The following is a 21,994-nucleotide window of genomic DNA, read 5'->3' as shown; positions in this document are numbered from 1 at the left end:
TCAACTGAGTGCATCTTCTGTCCAGTCGTGCCTTGTGACAATTTGAAGACAGTAAATCTTTGTAATGATCACCTTAATGAGAAACACAGAGCATCGCCGGCTAACGTTTTATCCGTTATCGTGACTGTGGATGCCACTGAAAGACTCACCAAAGAGTCTTCATTGTTCACACTGAAAGCTAAATGAGTGTTGCTTTGAGGTTTGTGTTAGGTCTGAATTTCTAGGCATTTCGTATTAACATTCTTGTTGGTTTTGCATGGCAGCAGCCCCTGTCTTTATCCCACTTGGTACATGCTGATTACAGAACCAGACCTGCTTATTTTTGCAGACTTTTAACACTTCTGGTTTGTAATGGTCCTTTTGCACCACACTTTGCATTATATTACAGAAAACAAACCTGTTAACCTTTCCGCTGTCGCTGGTTTTGTTAGCAGGTGACTCAATTTCTTATATTTATTTAAATTTCTTAGACCATTGGTCTGAATTATAGCCAATGGCTCTGCGATTTAAAAAAATATATATATTTCATTTGTTGTTGTTGTTGTTGTTGTTGTTGTTTTTTATGAGAAATTACAACCCAAATTTCTTATATTTGTTCTTACAGTCCTTAGCCGGAAATCTTTCCCTTGATTTGAAGGGCTTTAATCCAAATCAACAAATAATACAAGCTACAAATAATACAAATCAACTTGGACCTAATGTGTTCTGCTGGTGGAAAGTTCAGGAATTGAAAAGCTCTATGACTTCATTATTATAGAAAAAAGGGTTGCAAAAAATTTTGCTCGTATTTCCTCATTTGTAAGTCGCTTTGGATCAAAACGTCTGCCAAATGAATAAATGTAAATGTAAAACTTTGAGAACCCCTGTCATGGACTAAATACAGCATTTTCAAGTATGGCCAAATTCCAAATGGCTTCCTATACACTGTGTATACTACCTAAATAGGGCAGGACCTAATGTGGCTTTAGAATGTAGACTATTTAGTGCAGTATAACCCTGTCGAATTCAACCATGGAAACCATAACATCTTTTATATTTGCTGGCTTTTTATCAACAAAATTAACTCCAGCAAGTTGAACTGACTCAAGCATGTATACTTGTATTGCTTTATGACTCCATGTGTGTACCACATACCAAAACTAGCCCGGTGCCAGAATATCCTGGAATGTCTGTGTTTTGCATTTGATTTCTTCTCCACCTGCAGCTTTTTTTTTTCCTGCCACATGTGTCAAGGGTTGAGGTAAAAATGGCTGCAATTTAAGTTTGGCATTGAAAAAGTGTGAAGAATTTAAAGAAGACAATGTAATATTGTTTCAGTACAGAGGTCTGCAGATGTGTGGGTGTGTGTTTGGGCATGTTTTATATCTTGGTGGGGGCCAAGATATAAATGTCTACACAAGGATAGGAATATCTGGCGGTTTTGCCCTCGAGGGGATATTTGGTTGGTCCCCATGACCAATAACAAAAACTGCAGCTTTTATTTGAAAACCTAATAGAGCTGAAATGTTTCATTTTGGTTACCGAGGTTAAGGTTAGGGTTAGATTTTAGGTGCAACATAGCATTAATGAGCTGCATTTAATAGTTCTGTCAATGGAAGGTCATGACAAGGATACTGAGACAGGCAAATATGTGCGTGTTATGTATGTGTGTGTTGGGGATAATGCAGATCCTGGCAATTTGCACTTGGTAATAAAGCTCTGCATACTTCTGGGACTCTTTCACCCAGTTGGTGAGCTGGATATGTAGCACTGAGTTCATCCCCACTGAAGCCTTCCCAAAATAGGCTGTGTGTTTACCACTGGCTCAGCCCATTACAACATCCAAGCTTCACATGTTCTCCCCTTTAACTTTATTTTTACTCCACTGTTTGTGATAATCTTTTCTTTCTTTGTTTTTTTTCAATCTTTTACTGTGCCAGCTTTGTGGATTGAGAGTACAAATTCCTGTCGAATGCCAGTAGAACATACAGTCACAATGCTCTCCTTTTAGTTTGTCCCTGTATGTCACATCCTGGAGTACATTCTGGACAGAAGCAGTGACGCTTTGGGATTTCTCTTTCAGTGTACAAAAGAGTAAATATTCTATACATAAAGATGTTTAAATATTTAGGAAACAAAGCGTTATTGTTAAACAGTTCTCTCTCAGGAATAAGAGAAAGGGCTACAATGGGGGGGAATGGACAATGTTTTAAAGGTGGTTACTACGTTAGTAATGATTTGAGTCTTACTGACAAGGTTTTTGTGACTTTACTTTCAGTTTATTATTCACTTAGTAATCTGATCAAGGTAACTAATAGGAAAGGTGGAAGATTAGTGGTTAAGATGTTGGACTACTGATCAGAAGGTCGTGAGTTCAAATCCCAGCGCTGCCACTACTGGGCCCTTGAGCAAGGCCCTTAACCCTCAACTGCTCAGCTGTATAAATGAGATAAATGTAAGTTGCTTTGGATAAGGGCGTCTGCATGTAAATGTGAATCATCTCCTGGGAGTTTAAGGGTTAAACAACTAATGTTGATTCTCAACACAGCAGTCTAAAAAGTTCTTTATTCTGGACACTAGATATTCAGTTCAGGTGTGTTTGGGTGAAACAGCTTTCATGTTGGCCCACAGCATTCTCTTTGCACTGTAGGATTGGGTTGATCTTAATCAAACCCTGTATGCAATACATCCAGTTTGCGTCATCCAACAACATTTTGTAATGAGGCATATTAGTTTGTGATGATTAGATCGATATGTCATAGAAATTGGATCTAAAACACAGAAAATCAGCTTTCTATTCTTTGGAGTTACTCCTTCCTCAACTACTGATTGAATAGTGGAGTTCCTGTAAACCCATCCATCCATTTTCTCTACCGCTTATCCTATACAGGGCTGCGGGGAGCCTGGAGCCTATCCCGGGGGATTTGGGGCACAAGGCGGGGGACATCGTGGACGGGGTTCCAACCCATTGCAGGGCACAATCGCACACACTCTCACACCCATTCACACACTACAGACAATTCAGGGATGCCAGTCAGACTACAGCACGTCTTGGGACTAGGGGTACCCAGCGGAAACTCCAGAAGCACTGGGAACACGCAAGCTACACGCACACAGGGCAAGGGCGGGAATCAATCCCCCAACCCCGCAGGTTCAAAGCAAGCATGCTAACCACTGTAGCCACTTTAAACTGCCCCAACCACCTCCCCCACCCCATAATCAGCCATCAGCCAAAATGATGTGTGATAGTGCCATGACGGATATCATCTGTGCTGATCAGTTCCGAACATGCAGTCACTCTGGAGCAACCTTCATCACGGATCCCGGAAACAATTGGCACGAGGCGGGAATACACCCTGGGATGGGAGCGCCTTTCCATTCCAGGGCGTCATAAAAACACCTATTTGCACCTTCACACCAAGGGGTGATTTAGAGTGGCCAGTTCACCTGCCAGTATGTTCTTGAGAACAGATTCAGACGGGAACCTGCAGGAAACCCATGGAAACACAGGAAGAGCATGCAAAACTCCACGTCAACCCTGGAACCACGAGATGGCCATCAGATTTACAGCATGTTTAAAAGCAACAGATGTTGACAGATGTTGACAGAAGCACAAACTATACAAGAATAAGATAACATTGAATAAAATGTCTGCCATTACAGTGTGTGTGAGTTAACATGGTGGGCATGGGTGCTTATTTACTAGATTGGTAGCACTGGTGTTTCACCTTGATTTTAGAAGTTTTAGGATGGGAAGGTATGCAGGAGCACCGAGAAGCAATTCATTTCATTTTGTGCTGTGTTTATCAAAATTAACTTTTGGCCAGCTTTGGAGCCAGTGGAAAACAATGGCAGGATGTCAAAATGTCAAGAAACTGATCATTAAGTAGATGTCACCAGCTATATACTTTGTTATCGTCCCATGATGTCCACATGAGGGTAAAAATGACCTGTGGCACTATGTGAGGAAGGCATTGTGTTTTCAGGATGTCCGTCTGTGTGTCTGTCCGAGATTCTCAGTAGTGTGGTATCTCAGTATCTCAGGAATGAGTGGTTGAATGTTTGGAGGATTTATATGGAATAACATTGTAGCTACCAATTAGCAGATAAACTGATTAGATGTTGGAATCGATCCAAACAGGTTCAAGGTCACAGCAAGGTCAATGTCTGAAATAGTTTTTCTTCAATAGCTTCCGTCTTGTTTGTCCTACAGAGATGTTACTTACACCTTCACGTTCAGGGCTCAAGGCACATCTAAGAGTTTTGCCATCTGACAGATACAGAATACAAATTTGTGACGAGGAATATTAGACTTGTAACTTGGAACAAGTTGTACTTCTATGCACTTCTCATGTTTTCTTGTGACACCACCACCCTCAGACTTCAGCCCAAATTTGCATACTGATAGGGTAAAAAAAAAAAAACACACACACACCAGGGGTTCGTGCGTAATAATGGTGCTTGATGACACTGTGTCCTTGTTTATTTTATAGGTCCTTCAAGCCAGATTTCATCCTGATTCGCCAGCATGCCTACAGCATGACCCCGGGAGAAGACTTCAGAAGCCTTGTGATTGGTCTGCAGTATGGCAGTGTGCCAAGCATCAACTCCCTGCATGCCATCTACAACTTCTGTAGCAAGCCCTGGGTTGTAAGTGACTCCTTTTGTGCTCTAAGTGTTATTAAGCAGTTCGATGGTAAAATCTTAAATTGATAGTTTTAAGAAGCCTGCTCAATTCAGTGCTATCAGTCCTATACCTATGTTATGGCAGCTGGGCTAACAGTCTAACAAACATTAATAACAACACATATCCAAGAAGATTAATGAGCTGAAAATAGCAGCCCTGTTGGAAAAAAAACCAATAGAAACCCTCATAGAATTTGTAATGGTTTTAATGGGAATTGTATTGGTTTTAATGGAAACTGTAATGGTCTCTGAGCTTCTCTACTGGTAATTTGTTGCCTTCTATTGGTGGCATGTTATGTCTAGTGGATAATATTAAGGACCAATAATGGGCATGGTTTTAATGGATAGCTGATGATTTGTAATGGTATTTGTAGTGGAAACCATTAGAATTTCTGTAATGGTTACTATTGGGTTTTTTTTTTGGAGCAGGGAGCAAGCAGATATTGATCTTTAGACAACGATATACAGTGCATCTGGAAAGTATTCACAGCGCTTCACTTTCCCCACATTTTGTTATGTTACAGCCTTATTCCAAAATGGATTAAATTCATTATTTTCCTCAAAATTCTACAAACAATACCCCATAATGACAACGTGAAAGAAGTTTGTTTGAAATCTTTGTAAATTTATTAAAAATGAAAAACAAAAAAAGCACATGTACATAAGTATTCACAGCCTTTGCCATGACACTCAAAATTGAGCTCAGGTGCATCCTGTTTCCACTGATCATCCTTGAGATGTTTCTACAACTTGACTGGAGTCCACATGTGGTCAATTCAGTTGATTGGACATGACTTGGAAAGGCACACACCTGTCTATATAAGGTCCCACAGTTAACAATGCACGTCAGAGCACAAACCAAGCCATGAAGTCCAAGGAATTGTCTGTAGACCTCCGAGACAGGATTGTATCGAGGCACAGATCTGGGGAAGGGTACAGAAACATTTCTACAGTATTGAAGGTCCCAATGAGCACAGTGGGCTCCGTCATCCGTAAATGGAAGAAGTTTGGAACCAGCAGGACTCTTCCTAGAGCTGGCCGCCCGGCCAAACTGAGTCAGGGAGGAGACAAAACCCAATGTTTACTCTGACAGAGCTCCAGCATGTCTCTGTGGAGAGAGGAGAACCTTCCAGAAGAACAACCATCTCTGCAGAACTCCATCAATCAGGCCTGAATGGTAGAGTGGCCAGATGGAAGCCACTCCTCAGTAAAAGGCACATGACAGCCCGCCTGGAGTTTGGCTAAAGGCACCTGAAGGACTCTCAGACCAAAGATTAAACAAAGATTGAACTCTTTGGCCTGAGTGGTAAACGTCATGTCTGGAGGAAACCAGGCACCACTCATCACCTGGCCAATACCATCCCTGCAGTGAAGCATGGTGGTGGCAGCATCATGCTGTGGGGATGTTTTTCAGTAGCAGGAACTGGGAGACTAGTCAGGATCGAGGGAAAGAATACAGAATGCAGCAATGTACAGAGACATCCTTGATGAAAACCTGCTCCAGAGCGCTCTGGACCTCAGACTGGGGCCAAGGTTCATATTACAACTTGTCATTATGGGGTATTGTTTGTAGAATTTTGAGGAAAATAATGAATTTTGGAATAAGGCTGTAACACAACAAAATGTGGGGAAAGTGAAGCGCTGTGAATACTTTCCGGATGCACTGTACAGCTATAGAGATTGATCTATCCTGATACTTTTTTGGTTTGGTCTAGCAAAAGTGACAGACAGACTTTATAGGAATAATATTATGAACTACATTTACTTAAAGACAGCAGATGAGTGCTCTGTACACTTATCATTTAAACTATGGGTGCGATTTCTTTACAGCAGAGCAAATCGGATTAAAAACACTGAATAAAGCATAATAAAAATGAGGGTGAAAGCCTTATTGTTAAATTAAGACATTGTATCAGTCTTCATTTCTATTTTTTTTAAAAATATATATTATTTTTCTCTCCCTGATTTTTCATACTTAAAGGTTGTGTTAAATGGTGATCGTCTAGATGCTATTGAAAACTCCCATCTCCGACGATTGTACTTAGAGGTTGTACGCAGATCATTTGAATAACCTGAATGTTGAGCAGGTGCTTAAACCACCTCTGACCGTGCGTAACCTTCCCTACGTAAATATCGAGCTCAGTTTTGAACTTATGTCGCACGTAAGACCCTGAATACCTTTCTTCCTACAGTATGTTAATGTTTGTGTGGAACGTTCCAGCAATTCTGGAGATTATTTGAAGGTTTGTGAGGGCTTCGTATACAAATGCACCATAATTTAGGTTTTTTTTGTATTAATAACTCAGATTTTCAAACGTTTTTTTGTGTTTTTTTTTTTTTGCTTGTGTGTTTTTGCATGCAGTTTGCTCATATGATCAAACTCTACCATGACTTGGGTCCAGAGAAATTCCCACTGAACGAGCAGACTTTCTTCCCCAACCACACACAGATGGTGAGTGTCCACATCTATTTATTATGCTGCTCAGCCGAATCCCAATCCAGTCAAGGTTCCTGATAGACCACAGACGGATATTCATGATTTTTATGATCAAAATCCGGAGTGATAAATCGATGGAGCTAAAAGCATAGGGAAAGATGATGGTTTTACTGTGTGTGTCAGCTGTGAGTTCTTAGCATTGATTCATACGCAAGTCAGACCATACAAGAACGAACTTGATTTGTTTATTTAGACGTAGAATCTGATATAATATACACACACTCTGCCCAAATTCAGGCAGGCATTCGTTTTTATTTAAAGTATAAACATACATTTTGTTAAATAGGACATGTTCACAAATGCAATTTTCATTAAATCTTTATTATAAAAATATAAAAGAGAAATTAAAAATCATAACATTTCTGTAAGCTCCTACAAGAAAGACAGTTCCCCTTACAAATCAGTGTACACACACACACGCGCGCACACACACACACACACACACACACACACACACACACACACACAGTACATAAAAAAAAAAAACATCTTGAACGTTCTATTAATTATATTCAAGGCATGATTGACTGCAAGGTGTGTAAAACAGACAGTATTTTACACAAGCATAAAGTGATGGAGACTAAGACGCCTCGGTTTTTCCCGACATGGCGAATTATTTGAATAAATACGGTGTATTTAGCGTCATAAGTATGTTTGTTAACAGTACAGTTAGTTAAAGAAATCTTGAAAACTATTCATCTGTTTCAACTGGTTTGTGATGGAGGCTGTACTCCTGTACAGGTCTCAATCAAACATGATTTACGGTAAACGTTCATCGGAAATGCCAATTAACGACTGAATTGTTTCCGCCATTTCATCTACCGGAGGCGTCTTAGTCTCGAAGAGAGGAATGAGCTGAAGATATTGTCAATACTGTGAATATGAAAAAAGACAAAACAAGAACTTAGTAACAAACAAACAAACAAAAAAAAAAACAATATTTGTATCTGTCCATTTCAAATAGGTCAATATCTTTATAGAAATATTTTATCCATAACTAATACCAAAACTAAAACCTCTGTTTGTGCGGTGACACTTTTTTAAAAAAAAAAAAAAAAAAAAAAAATTTGTTAGTACCAGCCAGCTCAATCTTCAGCAGAGAAGTACCATCAAATTAACACTAATAAACATCACCACCATTGTACAAATGCAGTACTTTTTTTATTTATTTTTTTCCCCTCCAGAAAACGCCTGGCACACGCTTGACTTTTGGTTCTGGGATTTGCACAGGATTTTGTAGCCTTTTCTTGTAACACACTATGGGGCAGTTTCTCAGTCCAGATTAAGTTCAATCATGAATACAAATCAGTGCAGGCGGAGAGCTGATTCTGTGTAGACCGTTAGATAACGTTAATCTGGAGCGCTAAACGTATTAGCATTCGCAAAAACGCAACAGAGGTTTTAGTCAGGTCATCGTTTCGTAGCTTATACCATAAAGAGCGCGAGAAACACATTAAAAAATAAACTAAATGCTCTGTTCAAGAAAATAACTGTTCCCCACAACGTCTGCTATGCGTTTGTTTTTTTTTTGTTGTTTTTTTGTTTTTTTTTGAGTTGTAAAAAATATACATTATAACTCTGTTATTATTCATGACTATTCAAACCAATCAACTTTGAATGCAGAAGATTATATTAGGAACGTTGAACAACTACAGCACAAAGTAGGAGGCAGGCAAAAAAAAAAAAAAAAGGATCACTTACTTATAAATAGATATTATACAGCATACATGGTGGATCTATACAGTTATTCATATCATTCTAAATAATATAAAATAACACTTAACTGCTTCTTAAGGAGGACCAGTATTGCTTTCATAAATTATTACGTCAGACACTGTCCTGTGACTGGATTGAACGGTGAGCGTGATACTGTATATCGTGGCGTATCATCTCTACACGTGCTGTGTTAAGTGATGCTGTGTCCGTCTGGCACCCGACCTTTTCACAGTAACACTTATTGCTTTATATGCGGCGTGATGGAAGTTTCCAAATGTTTGAATCGGTAACAAGGCAGCAGTTTAGAAAGCTTGTTTAGTGCATTCTCAAAAGAACCAAAAGGGCGAGGCAAGAAACCGCCAAAGACAAAAAAAAAAAAAAAAAAAAAAAACATTCTACAATTCGGTTAGCTGTTTTCATCTGAATATCACGCACGTTGTTCTGAATTTAAAACACGAGAGACGTCTAGAGCGGGAATACGGTGTCATAGTAATAAGAGTGGATTGCTATGAATAATAATAATAATAATTTTTGAGAAATACACTATCATGACTTGAGATGATTTTTATGGGCGTTTCTCTCTATACACGTCGTACGTCACACTTTTGGCTGTACTTATGGCACAAATTCTAATTACTCATTCTGAAACCAGTTTTTTTTTTCTTTATACCCGGATTCATTTCTTGTCTCTCCCACTGACGGCTCCTTTGATTGCATGGACTGCTCAGCGTGCGTCTCTGTGGACAGCAGAGCGCACGTCGACTGGGCCACAGCGTAAATATAGTATGCATTAAAACACAGGTATCGTTTACCTCTAAAGTGCTACCACAGGCATCAATAAAATTGTCATTCGGCACGATCTGAATCATTTCCTTATTCCCTGTATATTCTGGAAACAAGGAAAGGAAACTTTTGAGTGAAAAAAAAAAAAAAAAAAAAAAAACATATAAAAAAAAAAAAAAATGATTGGTTTGATGGGTAGTAGGGGGAAAAATAGATTTAAAAAAAAAAAACAAAAAATTGACTTCGGTTATTTCAGGGATCCGTGGTGTTCATGTTGGTTTTGTCGCGAGAGGTCATGCCCCGGTACCAGCTGCAGTAGCCCTCTTTCTGCTGGATGCAGGCGTAGTGCCGTGACTGGTAGCCAGGATAGCCGAAGTGTGACAACATGTCCGTCCACAGGCACTCGTTCTTTGAGGTCACGAAGCAGGGCAAATAGTGGCAGGGCTTAATCTATAAACAGAAAGGAGGATGAGTGTACACTTGGATTAGATGTGGAAAAGAAAATTGGGGAAAAAAGTACATCGATAAACTAAATTACACTTGTTGTTGTTTTGTTTTTTTATAATCATCGTTTTATAAACCCGAGGTGCCGAAGTGTGTGTGTGTGTGTGTGTGTGTGCTTGAATGTGTTATACTGTTCCTTAGCATTGCAATGAGTCTACATTAAGAGATACATGAAATCACGGCAGATTTAATGGTTTATAAAGCTAATATAAGGTAATTAATCCCTGTAATATGGTATCTCTCCTCCCCCCCTCCCCAACTGCATAATTAATCCAAAACACAAATTAGTACTTGATATTTAGGATGTAATATAGTAGTCAGGCCCTCCCAAGTTTGGATTTTTAAGCATAAGTACGCGCAGTAGGCGTCCGGGGAGATTCAAGACCACGAACGGTTGTAGACGGGCATCAAAATGTGACCCGTCACGAGTCGAAAAAGTCAAAGATGTGTGTGTGCAGCTGATTAGTAAATATGAGACTTTGTATAGATACAGCTCTATAATGTAGCAATGTTCCAGTGAGATATTTCAGTAGCTATCAGGGATAGTAATCATGGTCCAGTTAAGTGCTTGTTCAGAACATTTCCTTCGTACACGCTATGATGGCTAAATTTCCCACGTACACTCAAATCTTGGTTTCCCAAACTTAATTAAAAATGTGTTTGTATGTGTGTGTTTTTGTGTTACTCCTACTACCAGCACCATAGCCAGCCCTTTAGCTGGTATGTGTACTATTGGCATGGAACCACTAATTAAATCAAATTGCTTAATTGTTTTTGCAGGCTCTTTGCCCAAGCCACTCTTTTCCACTGGGTGGGTACACAGAATTAAGTTCTGCGGTGTACACTATAATTTAACTGACTGAAGATTTTTCTGGTTATTCGGGAGAAAACGTGTTTGTATATATCCGTGTGTGTGTGTGTGTGTGTGTGTCCACTCACCCTGCAGTTGCAGCCCAGCTGGTAGCGATGGTTCATTCCTTTTTTCTGAGCGAGGGACAGACGTTCCCACCTCTCGTTAAAGTTGCAGAGTCCTGTATAAACCTTTCCGTCATACACACGACCTTGGATGGAGAAGGAAAAAAATAAATAAATGAACAATTATTGATATGCTACTGTATTTGACTCACAGTAAGGGGTTGCATTTCCATTCCGGTACCCAGTTGCGCATGTATATTTGTGCAGCCCTGAAACTTTACAAGGGTATGAATCGCGTATGCACATTTTACGCATTCTCTCACGCATCATATTATACTGTACGTTTGGGTCCGATGACCAATCTTGCACTGTGCCATTCGATTAAACTGTCCTCCTCTAGATCAGAATTCTCCGAAGGTCCTTTAACAGTTATTTTTAGCTTTGCGCCGTTTGTGGCTTATCGCCTATGACAGGATCCCGAACTCTGCAACAGGTGCACCGACCGAGCTTTGCAGCGCAGTGGACTAAAACCATGACCATGCACCCGTCCCTTTGAGGTAGCTTATATCCTTACGGTCAGATTATTTTAGACGCTGGCCTGGAACGAGATCTTATCGGGGTGTCTCGAGTGCAGCGTGCTCCGACGACGCTGGTCATGTGGCGAGCAAACGCAAGCAAATGATCAAAGAACACTTTTTATCTGGCTGGGTTTTAAAAAAAACAAACAAAAAAAAAAGCTCAAAGTGAACTGAGACCGGCTCCTGGGAAAGTGACACCCAATGATGGACCCAAAGAAAATGTATGGTGTAAATTTGTTGTTGTTGTTGTTGTTGTTGTTGTTGTGTGTGTAAAAGGGAGCGAGAGGTGAACTGTGTAGTATGTGATGGGTGTGTGACTCTCTCTAGCCAATCAGCAACAATCCAGACCTTATGTGTTTGGCTTTTCCTTATGCAAGAAGTACTCCTGTGCCTCGTTGCCAAATGTACATTCACACAGTGGAAAAACTATTCTGCTGTTGTTTGTTTTCAGCAAGTGAAGCATTGCTTGCCTGTGACGCTTGAAAAAGATGTGGTCATGCGCTACTTATAACACTAAAATAAGTCCAGTCTGCCCCTCCTGCCAACTTCCTGCCAATTGTTAAATGCATGCAGAGAGTTCTTTTTCACGGAAAGGGCAAACTGTCGTAGCAAGTTTTAGCTCGATACCGTACTCGGGAATGTCAACAGTGGGGAATTTTGACGCACGGTCATGTCTGTAATAGAGGATGTTTGCTGTGTGCCGTTTGTTTCGTTGGTTTAGAAGGATAGTGCTTTTAAGGCAAACAAAAGGCTGCCATTAGCAACCTTGCTTTAGTACTGAGAGGCATGCACTAGACAGGGGAAGCGAAGAGCATGCAAATGGACGCTTGGTCCCGAGGCTAATGGTGTCACTTTTTCTTTCGCCTCACCATCACCGTCACTTTCGCAGCGCTCCGAAAGAGTTACTAATATTCAGGTGTTTGCTTGGAATGATTTGAATTAGCATCATGCCACTGCTGAGTAGCGGGGTTTAGATATCGGGGAACTTACCTGTAATCAAGTACTGGTATTTGTTAATGTCAAACTTGACTCCACACAGACTCTCCGAAGCGTCCGTGTAAACGTGCTGGACATGCTGAACTGTGTTGAATCCTTTGTACATCTACAGCAGCCAAAAGAGAACATCGAACAAGGTTTTAGTTGCATGAAAATCGACCCGAAGCAACCAGTCGCACCTGAAGCACCTGAAGTGGTTCTGCGCTTTAAGAAGTGATGCAACACGAACCAGATGTGTGCGTTTCAGCAGGAGGTAATGCTAGATCAACAGCAGGTATTAAAAAAAAAAAAAAAAAAAAAAAAAAAATGCAGTTCGGTAATTACATGTACTTACACTCGTAGTATAATTACTGAAATAATAGTCTGCAATTATATATAACGCATGTATAATATAAGCAAGCAGGGACTGCAGGTTGTAACTGCGTCTGTCTGAAATTGGCAGGGTTGGTTTTTTTTTTTTCTCTTCCCCCTTACTTCATTAAGGTCAAGTGAACCAGAAGCCTCCAGACAAAGCAATCGTTTGTACAGGGTTCTGTTGTACAAACGTAAATTATTTGTCCACAAGGCAACAGGAAATCCCTGTTTAGATTCACCATTCTCAGAAAACCAAGGTCAGACTGAGAGGAAGTGCAATAGCAGGCCAACCTCCCCCCCCCCCCCCCGCCCCCTTCCTCAACACTTTATGAGAAAGCCATTAGCTAGGAACATTTGTTCAGCAAGGCATCTTATTTTTGGTAAACTTACCCATCCGTCATAATTCGGTCTAAATGAGACAAACGGACATATAAAGACACGTTTAGCTCATCTGTGCTGACGCTTAAGCTAACTTCATTGCTTTTACAAGTCCCAGCCAAGTGTTTTTTCAGTAACAGTTTAGAAACCGTCCTAAAACCTGTCCCTGTTTTCATCAAATGACATATTTCTTCATACTTGTAACATACTGTACTTAAAATTTCCCATATTACATAAAGAGAAATGTGTGTTATATAGAGGTGGAGGATATATTCGAATTATATATTATTACAAAGTCGGAAAATAACAGTACATCTCTTGCATTATACACATGTTAACGGGGCGGGGTTTAAATCATTAGCATATACTGTACAGTTTAGGGGCAACGTTTGTCCATTTTGGTGCTAATTTCAAATGTGTTTTCAAGAAATTAGACCTCTTTATGAGGAACTTAATTCATAGACAAAATGGGGACGTTTCAGTATTTAGTTACTGGTAGATCATTTTTGGTTCGCGTTTGTCGGTTCGAATGCTGTAGCTAGATGTTAATCAGGAAAATCTCAGGTAAAACTATTACGAAATATTCTAACGATACGGATTTTGTAACGCTGCTTGTTACTTGTGAGAAATTTCCTGAAAACCGGAACATGAATCACTGCTGTTTACACATGCTATGAAACAGCTAGCTAGCTACTGAAGTGATTTAGCTCCCGCATGTTGAGGCATTTACTCAGCAGCTAGCTAGCTAACTAAAGTTAAATAGTGTAGTTAATCGTTAGTTAATAGTTTTTGGGGGTTCCTAAGATGTATTCGTTGCTCGTCGAGATACAATGCATGGTACTTGTGCAGAAATTGGTTGTCGCGAAAAATAGTTTGTCGAGTGTTGCTAAATAAACGTATGGCACATCAATCTCACAGATGTTTAACCGGCCCTGGCAAACAGCTGTAAACTAGAACGCCTACTAGTGATAAATGTTTGGGCCTGACTGTAGAAACATGACATCAGAGGTATAACTGTTGTGTGTGTGTGTGTGTGTGTGTATATTATAAATACTGTATATACTACTACTACAAACTACTTAACTAGTATATTACCATTAAAGTGTAAGTCTAATAAAGCCACGTTGTCATGTAGGCTAACTTGCCTTCATCTGCTTGACTGTGTAGCGCATGGTGCCAAACGGGCCATCCTTCAGCAACTTCTTCCCCACCACTTTGGCTCGGATCACTGCAAACAGAATCACATACGCACATGTCCTGGTTATTATCCTGCAGACATCTTGAGTCACAGGCACAGAAACTAGGGAGCAGTTAGTGATCACCGAACAGCAGTGATAAACAGGTTTAGGTATATTAACTTCCATAACTTCATGAAAGCTAATATACAGGCAGGACTAACTCTTAGTAGACTTGACATGAGCCCAAGTTTGTCTCTGTTCATTCAGCACTCAGTATGTACAGTTTTTATGCAGTTATTATGAGATCATGTGTAATTTATTCGTATTTTGAATAGTCAAACTGGGACATATTCAGTAGGTGTCTCTCCGTCGCTCTGAAACAGAACTGCCTCCTTGGAGAGCGAAGAATGAGGGCATGTCAATACTCCGCCATCTCGCTCTCTAATCCTGCCCGGCGCGAAAGGATTAAACAAACCAGTGCAGCCGTCTCACCAGCCTCACGTTTGTACGGTGATCTGATTTATTTTGTCTTATCAGACTGGACCCATATACACAACGGCGAAAACAGGGAGCATAGACAAAACATCTGGCTTGGTTTACGTCTTTCTAGACTGTTCCGAACGCCCATAGGAGGCAGCTAACGTTATGGGTCATTTGCGAAGATGAATAGGCTTTTCCTGTAGTGGCTGAATCTGCTGTCTCAGAGGAATATCAGCTCTTAGACACCAGGCAGCGTGTGAAGTTCACCTGCTCCTCTCAACCAGACAGAGAGGAAGAGAAAAGGGAGGAGGTGACAGAACGCTTGCAGTGAAGGGGATGTTTGTTATCTTTTCTTCCCCAGTAGGAATTTCCTTCCCACATTTCCTTACGGCTTGCATTCCACAGGCTAATCCAAAAAAAGGAAAGCAGTCTGACTCCTCCTTCCCAGCAAGGACAGAAGGTTCTGGCATCTTCTCCGGCATCACAGCCCATCTAAGCTCACCAAGTAGGTTGGACAAGGGGAAAGAAATAAAAGTATCAAAGCCACTCAAATCATTAATGGGATAAAAGCAGCATGATGCTAGCTTTGCCTTCCATTGGCTACATGTGGAGACACGTCACTGGACAGTGTGTTCTTGCCTCCAGTGAGCTACCCCATAGTAACGCCAACAGTTCTGTTCAGTTTTAACAGAACTCATGTTTCTTGGGATTTGTATTGGTTTTACTGTGTAAGCCCGTAACAGGTTAAGTCTTCAGAACCGTTTTTGCTTCCAGCCATGCTATATTAAATGCTGTTTAGATGTCCCTGCGAGTAAAACAGCAGACCTGCTCATTAGACAGGACAATAGAAGCCTGCTCAATATAACGGCCAAATCTTCTGGGATTTGATCTACTGGGTACCAAGAATCTCTTACTACTATTTCTGTAGACATCTTTCTCTCTCTCTATGTTTACACGTGTTCCTTTACAACCTATACACACACACACACACACAAACAAACAATACTGGTATATACTTCTTGATGTACTTGCATGCCAATGTAATATACCCAATATATACATATCTGGCTAACATCTGAAACAGTAGGTGTTATTTTGCAGTGAGAAACGCACCTGTATGGTACAGACAAGTTCCTGTGAAGGCAAAGCTTAGTACGTGTGTACAAGAACTCACGAGGATTGTTCTACTAGCTATTTTACAGGTACCGTTGTGCAAAGAGGCTGAACGTTCCACGTATGATTAGACAACTCCTATTAATGAGGTTTAGAGGATTGCTTACCCAAATTAGTTCCCCGTCATTATAAACAGCTCAGTCGCTTTTCAGCCGAAGCGCGACATCGATCGTTTGCTGCATTGTAAATCATTTAGTCAATTTTTATTTTTTTTAATTATAAAAAAAAAAAAAAAACAATACAAGGAGGGAAAATTGGTGATTTGAAACCGTTTTAGTTTCAGGCTGAATTATGTACCTTGACTTGTTCCCTTGTATTTGAATAGGTTGTGGCTTCCCTAAGCTTTAAATGCTCCGCTGTTCACTTGGCTTTGACCCAAACCTGCATGATAGTCCTTGCCAGAGACGCTCCATATTTGGTACAGTCCGGTCTGAACCACATCACTGCACACAAAGCGCCTCTCTCCAACACCTTGGCTGGGATTCTTCTAACATGAATTAAATCTCAAAGACCAAAGGGTAGGGCAAAACACTAATCTGGTGCACGGTAGGTCTTAAAAGAAGAACCTCACATTGAATAGACTATTTCAGTCGCACAAAATCTCTCCCTCTCTCTCTCTCTCTCTGCTGTGGTTTTATGCCCTAGTGTTTCTGGATAGGACTGGATGCACAGGATGACATTAATGATCCATCTCTACCATCTGAGGCACCGAACAGTCTCACTGTAGGTTAAACACTCAAGCTTGAGAATATCTGTGTGATCTTGAACCTTTTTGTTTTCTTCCAGCACTGCAGATGCACTATGAAAGTCAGTGAAGGTGCGGTACTCGTTCTCGCAACAGATGTTTGAGCGAGGCTATTTTTTGACAAGTAATATGTTTATACATGTAAAGGGAACGTGTGCTCTGCTTCACCCAATGGAAAAAAAAAATAAATAAATGTATTTTTGAATGTAATTAACTTTGCAATCGGATAACATCATTAGAGCGCTAATAGAAACTGACATTTCCTCTGGGGCAGAATGAATTTCTAAATTGTTTTCCTAACAGTGGTTAACAGGATTGTGCTCCGCAACTGGCACATATACTGTATTGATCCTCTTATCTCAAAGCACATTAGTTTCGGCGATCCTCGGTGTGGTAACTGTACGGCGGTAAGCAGAAAGAAATGCAATAAGTATGCAGAACCATTTTAGTATTACGGAGGCCCCTGAAAAAGGGATTTTCTTGGCTAACCAGTTCGTGCAGCATCACAGACAAACTGTTCGTCCAGAGGTATGCTAGGCAAATTAAAGCAGATGGAATGGAACGGGTGGAGCCGTGTCAGAGGAAATTAGGCCCAATCAGACTCTGCTTTAGTGCTCACGTTACCTAAAAAAGCGAGCGCCAGGATCCGCATGGTGTTTCACAAGGAGCCTTATAGAGAATCAGTGATTAACCACAGAAGGAAGAGTGTTCTCGGTCGTATGTTGAAGAAATTAAATACTTCCTGTTTTATTGGTCATGACCTTTTAACTGGATTTCAGCGTAACGGATGTTTTACTGGGTCTAAGTTCACTTGGGGGAGCGAGATGGGACGAATCCATACATCCACACCCAGACTCTGAGGGTTAAACATCCTCCCCTCACCTCTCACAGAACCTGGGCCTTTTCTCAGTCTTTTTTTTTTTTTTTTTTTTTTTAAATGCATTGGTGCATCTTAATGTGAAGATGGTTTTAATAATATTAATATACATCAGTGACCATTTGTGGACAAATCTTTTCTCTCTTTAACAGAAAAAAAAAATCAAATATATTTTTATTGGCGTTGTTATAGTTATTAAACTATTTAACTGATCATTTGAATCAAATGGGTTTTCATCCAAACCTCAATAACTCAAAAAACTAGCCAAAAAGAGAGAGAGAGGAAAAAAAAAAAAGTCCATGAATAATGTCTTATTATTATTATTATTATAACTTGGACCTGATGGGTTCTGCTGGTGGAAAGTTCAGAAGAAAGCTCCAGGGCTCCAATAAACCGCCAAAATATTATTGCGCACCCTTAAATAATGAGTCAGTTTTTCAATAGTCATATTATGTTCATAAAATAAATCTGTACTAAGGGAGACAGTGGAATTTATAATCACAGTTAAAGAGCTCCCTGGCTGCAAAGAGTTTCAAAAGCGGTGTGCTTTTGAATTTGGACGTTGGTCCTTTCCTCCAGGTTGTTTGCTCCAAGTGACAATTTTTGTCGCAGTACTGGCAACCTTCCTGACACAACTTTAGACTTTATGATTTGCTCAGAAGAACTGAAATTGCTTCCTTTGGGATTTCATTTGTGTCGGTCTCTACTTAACTGTTAAAAAGCATTTCTACTTCGAAGTATGAAGGCTCCTCTAGTAAAAAGGGTCATCGTAGGTTCTTTGGATGGCTAACGGTTCTAGCATCGTAAAGGATTTTTGCTTAGAACCTCTTCAGAAATGAAGCGCGCCGTCATAGGGTTCTATGGGTTGGTTTTACACATGTAAAAGAGTCTAGCTGTACACAACCGAAAGCCACAGGAACTGGTGCAACCCTGTTGATTTTTTAATATATAAAAAAAAAAAAACTCTATCCATGCTCTCATACCCGTAGTATCGTGATGCAACAAATTGGCAGGAAGTCATGACTGACTGGGAGTGAAGAAACTCTTGGCATTGGGAAGTGGGTAGGGCGAATGACTTTACAAATATGAGCTACGTTTAATTTTATGCAAATTCGCCAGCTACGAATAAGAAGACAGAGAGCAGTATGTCTGTTATTTTTCTCTGTTTTTGGTTCCACATTTCGTTACTATTTGCAGCACCTGACTCATACTCATGCTGTTACTACGGGTTTCGAGTGGTAGATAATACATGAACGTCAGTGTTTTTGCCATTCTGTTTCAATATACGTTTCAATGTCCAGTTTTGTGAAAGCAAAGTGTTGTATTAGGATCATTCTAGTAGATAGTGACCAGCACGGATGCCGTGTACAGACAAGCACGTCACTCCGGTATTTTTATTAGAAAGAAATCTGATTTGTAACAGCAAGGATGGATTCATATACGTTCTGTAGCTAGCTTGTATAGAGATCACCACTGAAACCATGGCAACCAACAGTAAACTCAAGAAAGAGTAAGATGTTATGTTTTGTAAGAGTTGATTCAACATTCATTCAACCTGGTACACTGAAACATCGGTTCCATGTGAATGACTTGAGTTCCATTAACACAGTTTGTTTTTGTACATCCAACATCCCTGCTGAAGAAAAAAAAAAAAAAAAACCCCAATAGAACCCCTCAGAGAATTTGTACTGGTTTTAATGGGAATTGTAATGGTCCCTGTGGGTTTCTGCTGGTAATGTGTTGCCTTCTATTGGTGGCATGTTATGTCTAGAGGATCCCATTGGATCCCAATAATGGTTAGCAATGGTTTTAATGGTTAGCTGATGGTTTGTAATGGTATTTGTAGTGGAAACCATTAGAATGTCTGTTGTGGTGTTCTATTGTTTTGTTGTTGTTTTCCCCAGCAGGGAGGACTCAATCATGTATTTCGAAATACGGCCACATGTGATTATCAGGATTTTTCATTTAATACCATTTCTTCATGAAAGTGCCAACATCCTCGTGGGATTGTTTACACCGTGATCCAAACGTGTCCTTGACAATTAGTTTTAAATTCAATTCAGTAATAAACAAAACGATGAAATTATTTTTCAATTAAAAAAAAAGACGACATTTTTTTAAAATGTAAACTATATGGATTATGTTCTATTCAACCTGACCAGCCACGTATTACTTTCTGAGATTATAGATCTCAATACAACTCCACACACCTCCGTCTGATTGTCTTGGCATCTGATACCGAGGACAAAACATTCAAAGTGCTGGTCAGAAAGTCAGTTTTGCCTGTATATGTGTGTATATATATATATATACACACACACATACACACACACAGTATATAAAAGCTTTGTCTGCTCTGATCTAACCGGAATGCAAGATTAGATGACAAACTCACAGCGTGCTTGTTCAATGCTGTGATATCAGAGTTACCTTTTAACATTCGTGCTAACATGGATGTCTTTGGCATGTGCTGATAAAGGAGCTGGTAGTGATGCTGTGCTCATGATGCTGTGCACAGGACAGTCCAGTTGTCCTTCAGTGTAAACAGCTCGTGTATGGCTGGACAAAAATGATCAAATGGTAAAATGATCAGCCCGCTTTATTACTCAGAAGGCGCCCATTTGTTCTGGGGGAGAGAAGAAAGAAAGAAGAAAAAAAAAAACCAACAAGAAGACAACTCTGTGCCAGCGCCGTGGCCGTGTTGCCATGGCGACCGTTAACTCTTCCCTCCCACCGGCTGCAAGGCGCAACTGCACTCCAACTTTTCCTAAGTGCGTAGTGAGAGAGTGTAGTGCACAGGGACGCGTTTGGAGCGATTTTTATTTCCCCTAACAACCTGCTGAATGCATCTCACGCAATAAAATCACGGTGCACTACCCGGCGCGTGCTTCTCTATACCATGCACCAAAAAACAACACAGTCACATATGGAGTCCAGTACTGAGTTCCACGTGGTTCTGTAACTTTAGAAACGCACCCGAACTCCTCATTAAAGGTCAGTGTGAGTGCGATAGAAAGCGCGTGGTATTCTTACCGATATCGGAGTTGCAGAAGGCGTCCTGCGGGTGCGTGAGCGCGCATGAGCAAGCCTCCAGCTCGTCCAGGCGCAAGCTGCTGAACACGAACAGCAGGCTGAGCAGCTGGCAGACGGATTTCATTTTTCTCTTCTTTGTTGTATTCGCCTCGAATCGCTTCTTGTCGCTCGCGCTCTCTTTCTGATCCGGAGAAGTGTGCGCGTGCGTCTGCTGAGGTGAGTGCTCAGTGTGAGTGTATGTGTGAGAGCGCGCGCCGCTCGTGTTATAGTTGGCGCAGCTGTGTCACGCCCCCCACAGGCGTCGCGGCTGACAGCCAATCACAGCGTCGATGATGCCATTCCAATTAAACATGGCACTGGCATGACGTATTGAAAATTGACTTCACAACTGCCTCAAAAAATAAATAAATATATATTTTTTTAAAACCCTCAGAGAAAGAACAAACCCGTTCCTTCTCGTCTGAGGTGTCTCAGGGTTTGGAAGATATTTTTTTCACCACCATGAGCCTGAACCCAATTCACGGAATTGTGGCATGAAGGCTACACATCAAACCACATATTACTGCGGTCAGAAGTTTTGTCAGAATATTAGAACACACTGTCTTTCATAACTACTACAAACAGGGTTAGGGGTTTGAGGGGAAATGTGTGCTACTTTTATAGCAGTATACTGTGTGAACAGTGGCATGAGCAAGCATCTGTGTGGAAAATGTAACTAAATTGAATGTAACTTTTATCTACAACACAAAAATTCTATACCGGAGAATTGAATTGAACAAATACTAGACATTTGAGGTCAATTTGTGTTACATTTGTAGCCGTATACTTTGTATACAGTGGAGTGGAAAAGGGTCTGGGTGGTGGGGGAAAAAAAAGTAATGTAACTTTATCTATGAAAATATATTTTAAAAATCCTATACTGAAGAATTAAAAATATAAAATTGGGTGTCCCGTGCGGTATTAGTCTGAAAACGGAGCTAAAAGAAGTCCGTGGATTTTTGACATCTCGTTTAGATTAGATATGAACGGTGATAATTATTACAGCTGAGATATAAAAGCGGTTGTAGGCGGTTGAGGATTAGCTCAAACTTTCTTTGTGAATTTTTTCCCCCTCACTATTAA

At 40.4% G+C, this 21,994-nt stretch overlaps 2 protein-coding genes across 3 annotated transcripts in view; one reads left to right on the top strand and one right to left on the bottom strand.

The window, feature by feature from the left end:
• LOC128623421 (synapsin-3-like) overlaps positions 1-21,994 on the top strand; it is a 122,801-nt gene that overhangs the window by 62,468 nt on the left and 38,339 nt on the right. For both annotated transcript variants that reach the window (XM_053650473.1, XM_053650472.1), the window contains exons 5-6: positions 4,473-4,629; positions 7,028-7,117. In XM_053650473.1, the coding sequence (XP_053506448.1) occupies positions 4,473-4,629; positions 7,028-7,117 (247 nt within the window). The remainder of the gene's footprint in view (positions 1-4,472; positions 4,630-7,027; positions 7,118-21,994) is intronic.
• Positions 7,326-21,131, bottom strand: LOC128623422 (metalloproteinase inhibitor 3). The gene is made up of 5 exons (XM_053650477.1): positions 20,873-21,131; positions 14,532-14,614; positions 12,649-12,760; positions 11,105-11,226; positions 7,326-10,111 (listed from the first exon to the last, which is right to left on the bottom strand). Exons 1-5 carry the CDS (start codon positions 20,994-20,996, stop codon positions 9,914-9,916), a joined length of 639 nt encoding a protein of 212 aa, XP_053506452.1. The 5' UTR covers positions 20,997-21,131; the 3' UTR covers positions 7,326-9,913.

This window comes from Ictalurus furcatus, chromosome 19, assembly GCF_023375685.1.
Source record: "Ictalurus furcatus strain D&B chromosome 19, Billie_1.0, whole genome shotgun sequence".
NCBI classification, from domain to species: domain Eukaryota; kingdom Metazoa; phylum Chordata; class Actinopteri; order Siluriformes; family Ictaluridae; genus Ictalurus; species Ictalurus furcatus.
The sequence above is the reverse complement of the archived record's forward strand: the minus strand, read 5'-3'. Positions and strand labels throughout refer to the sequence as shown.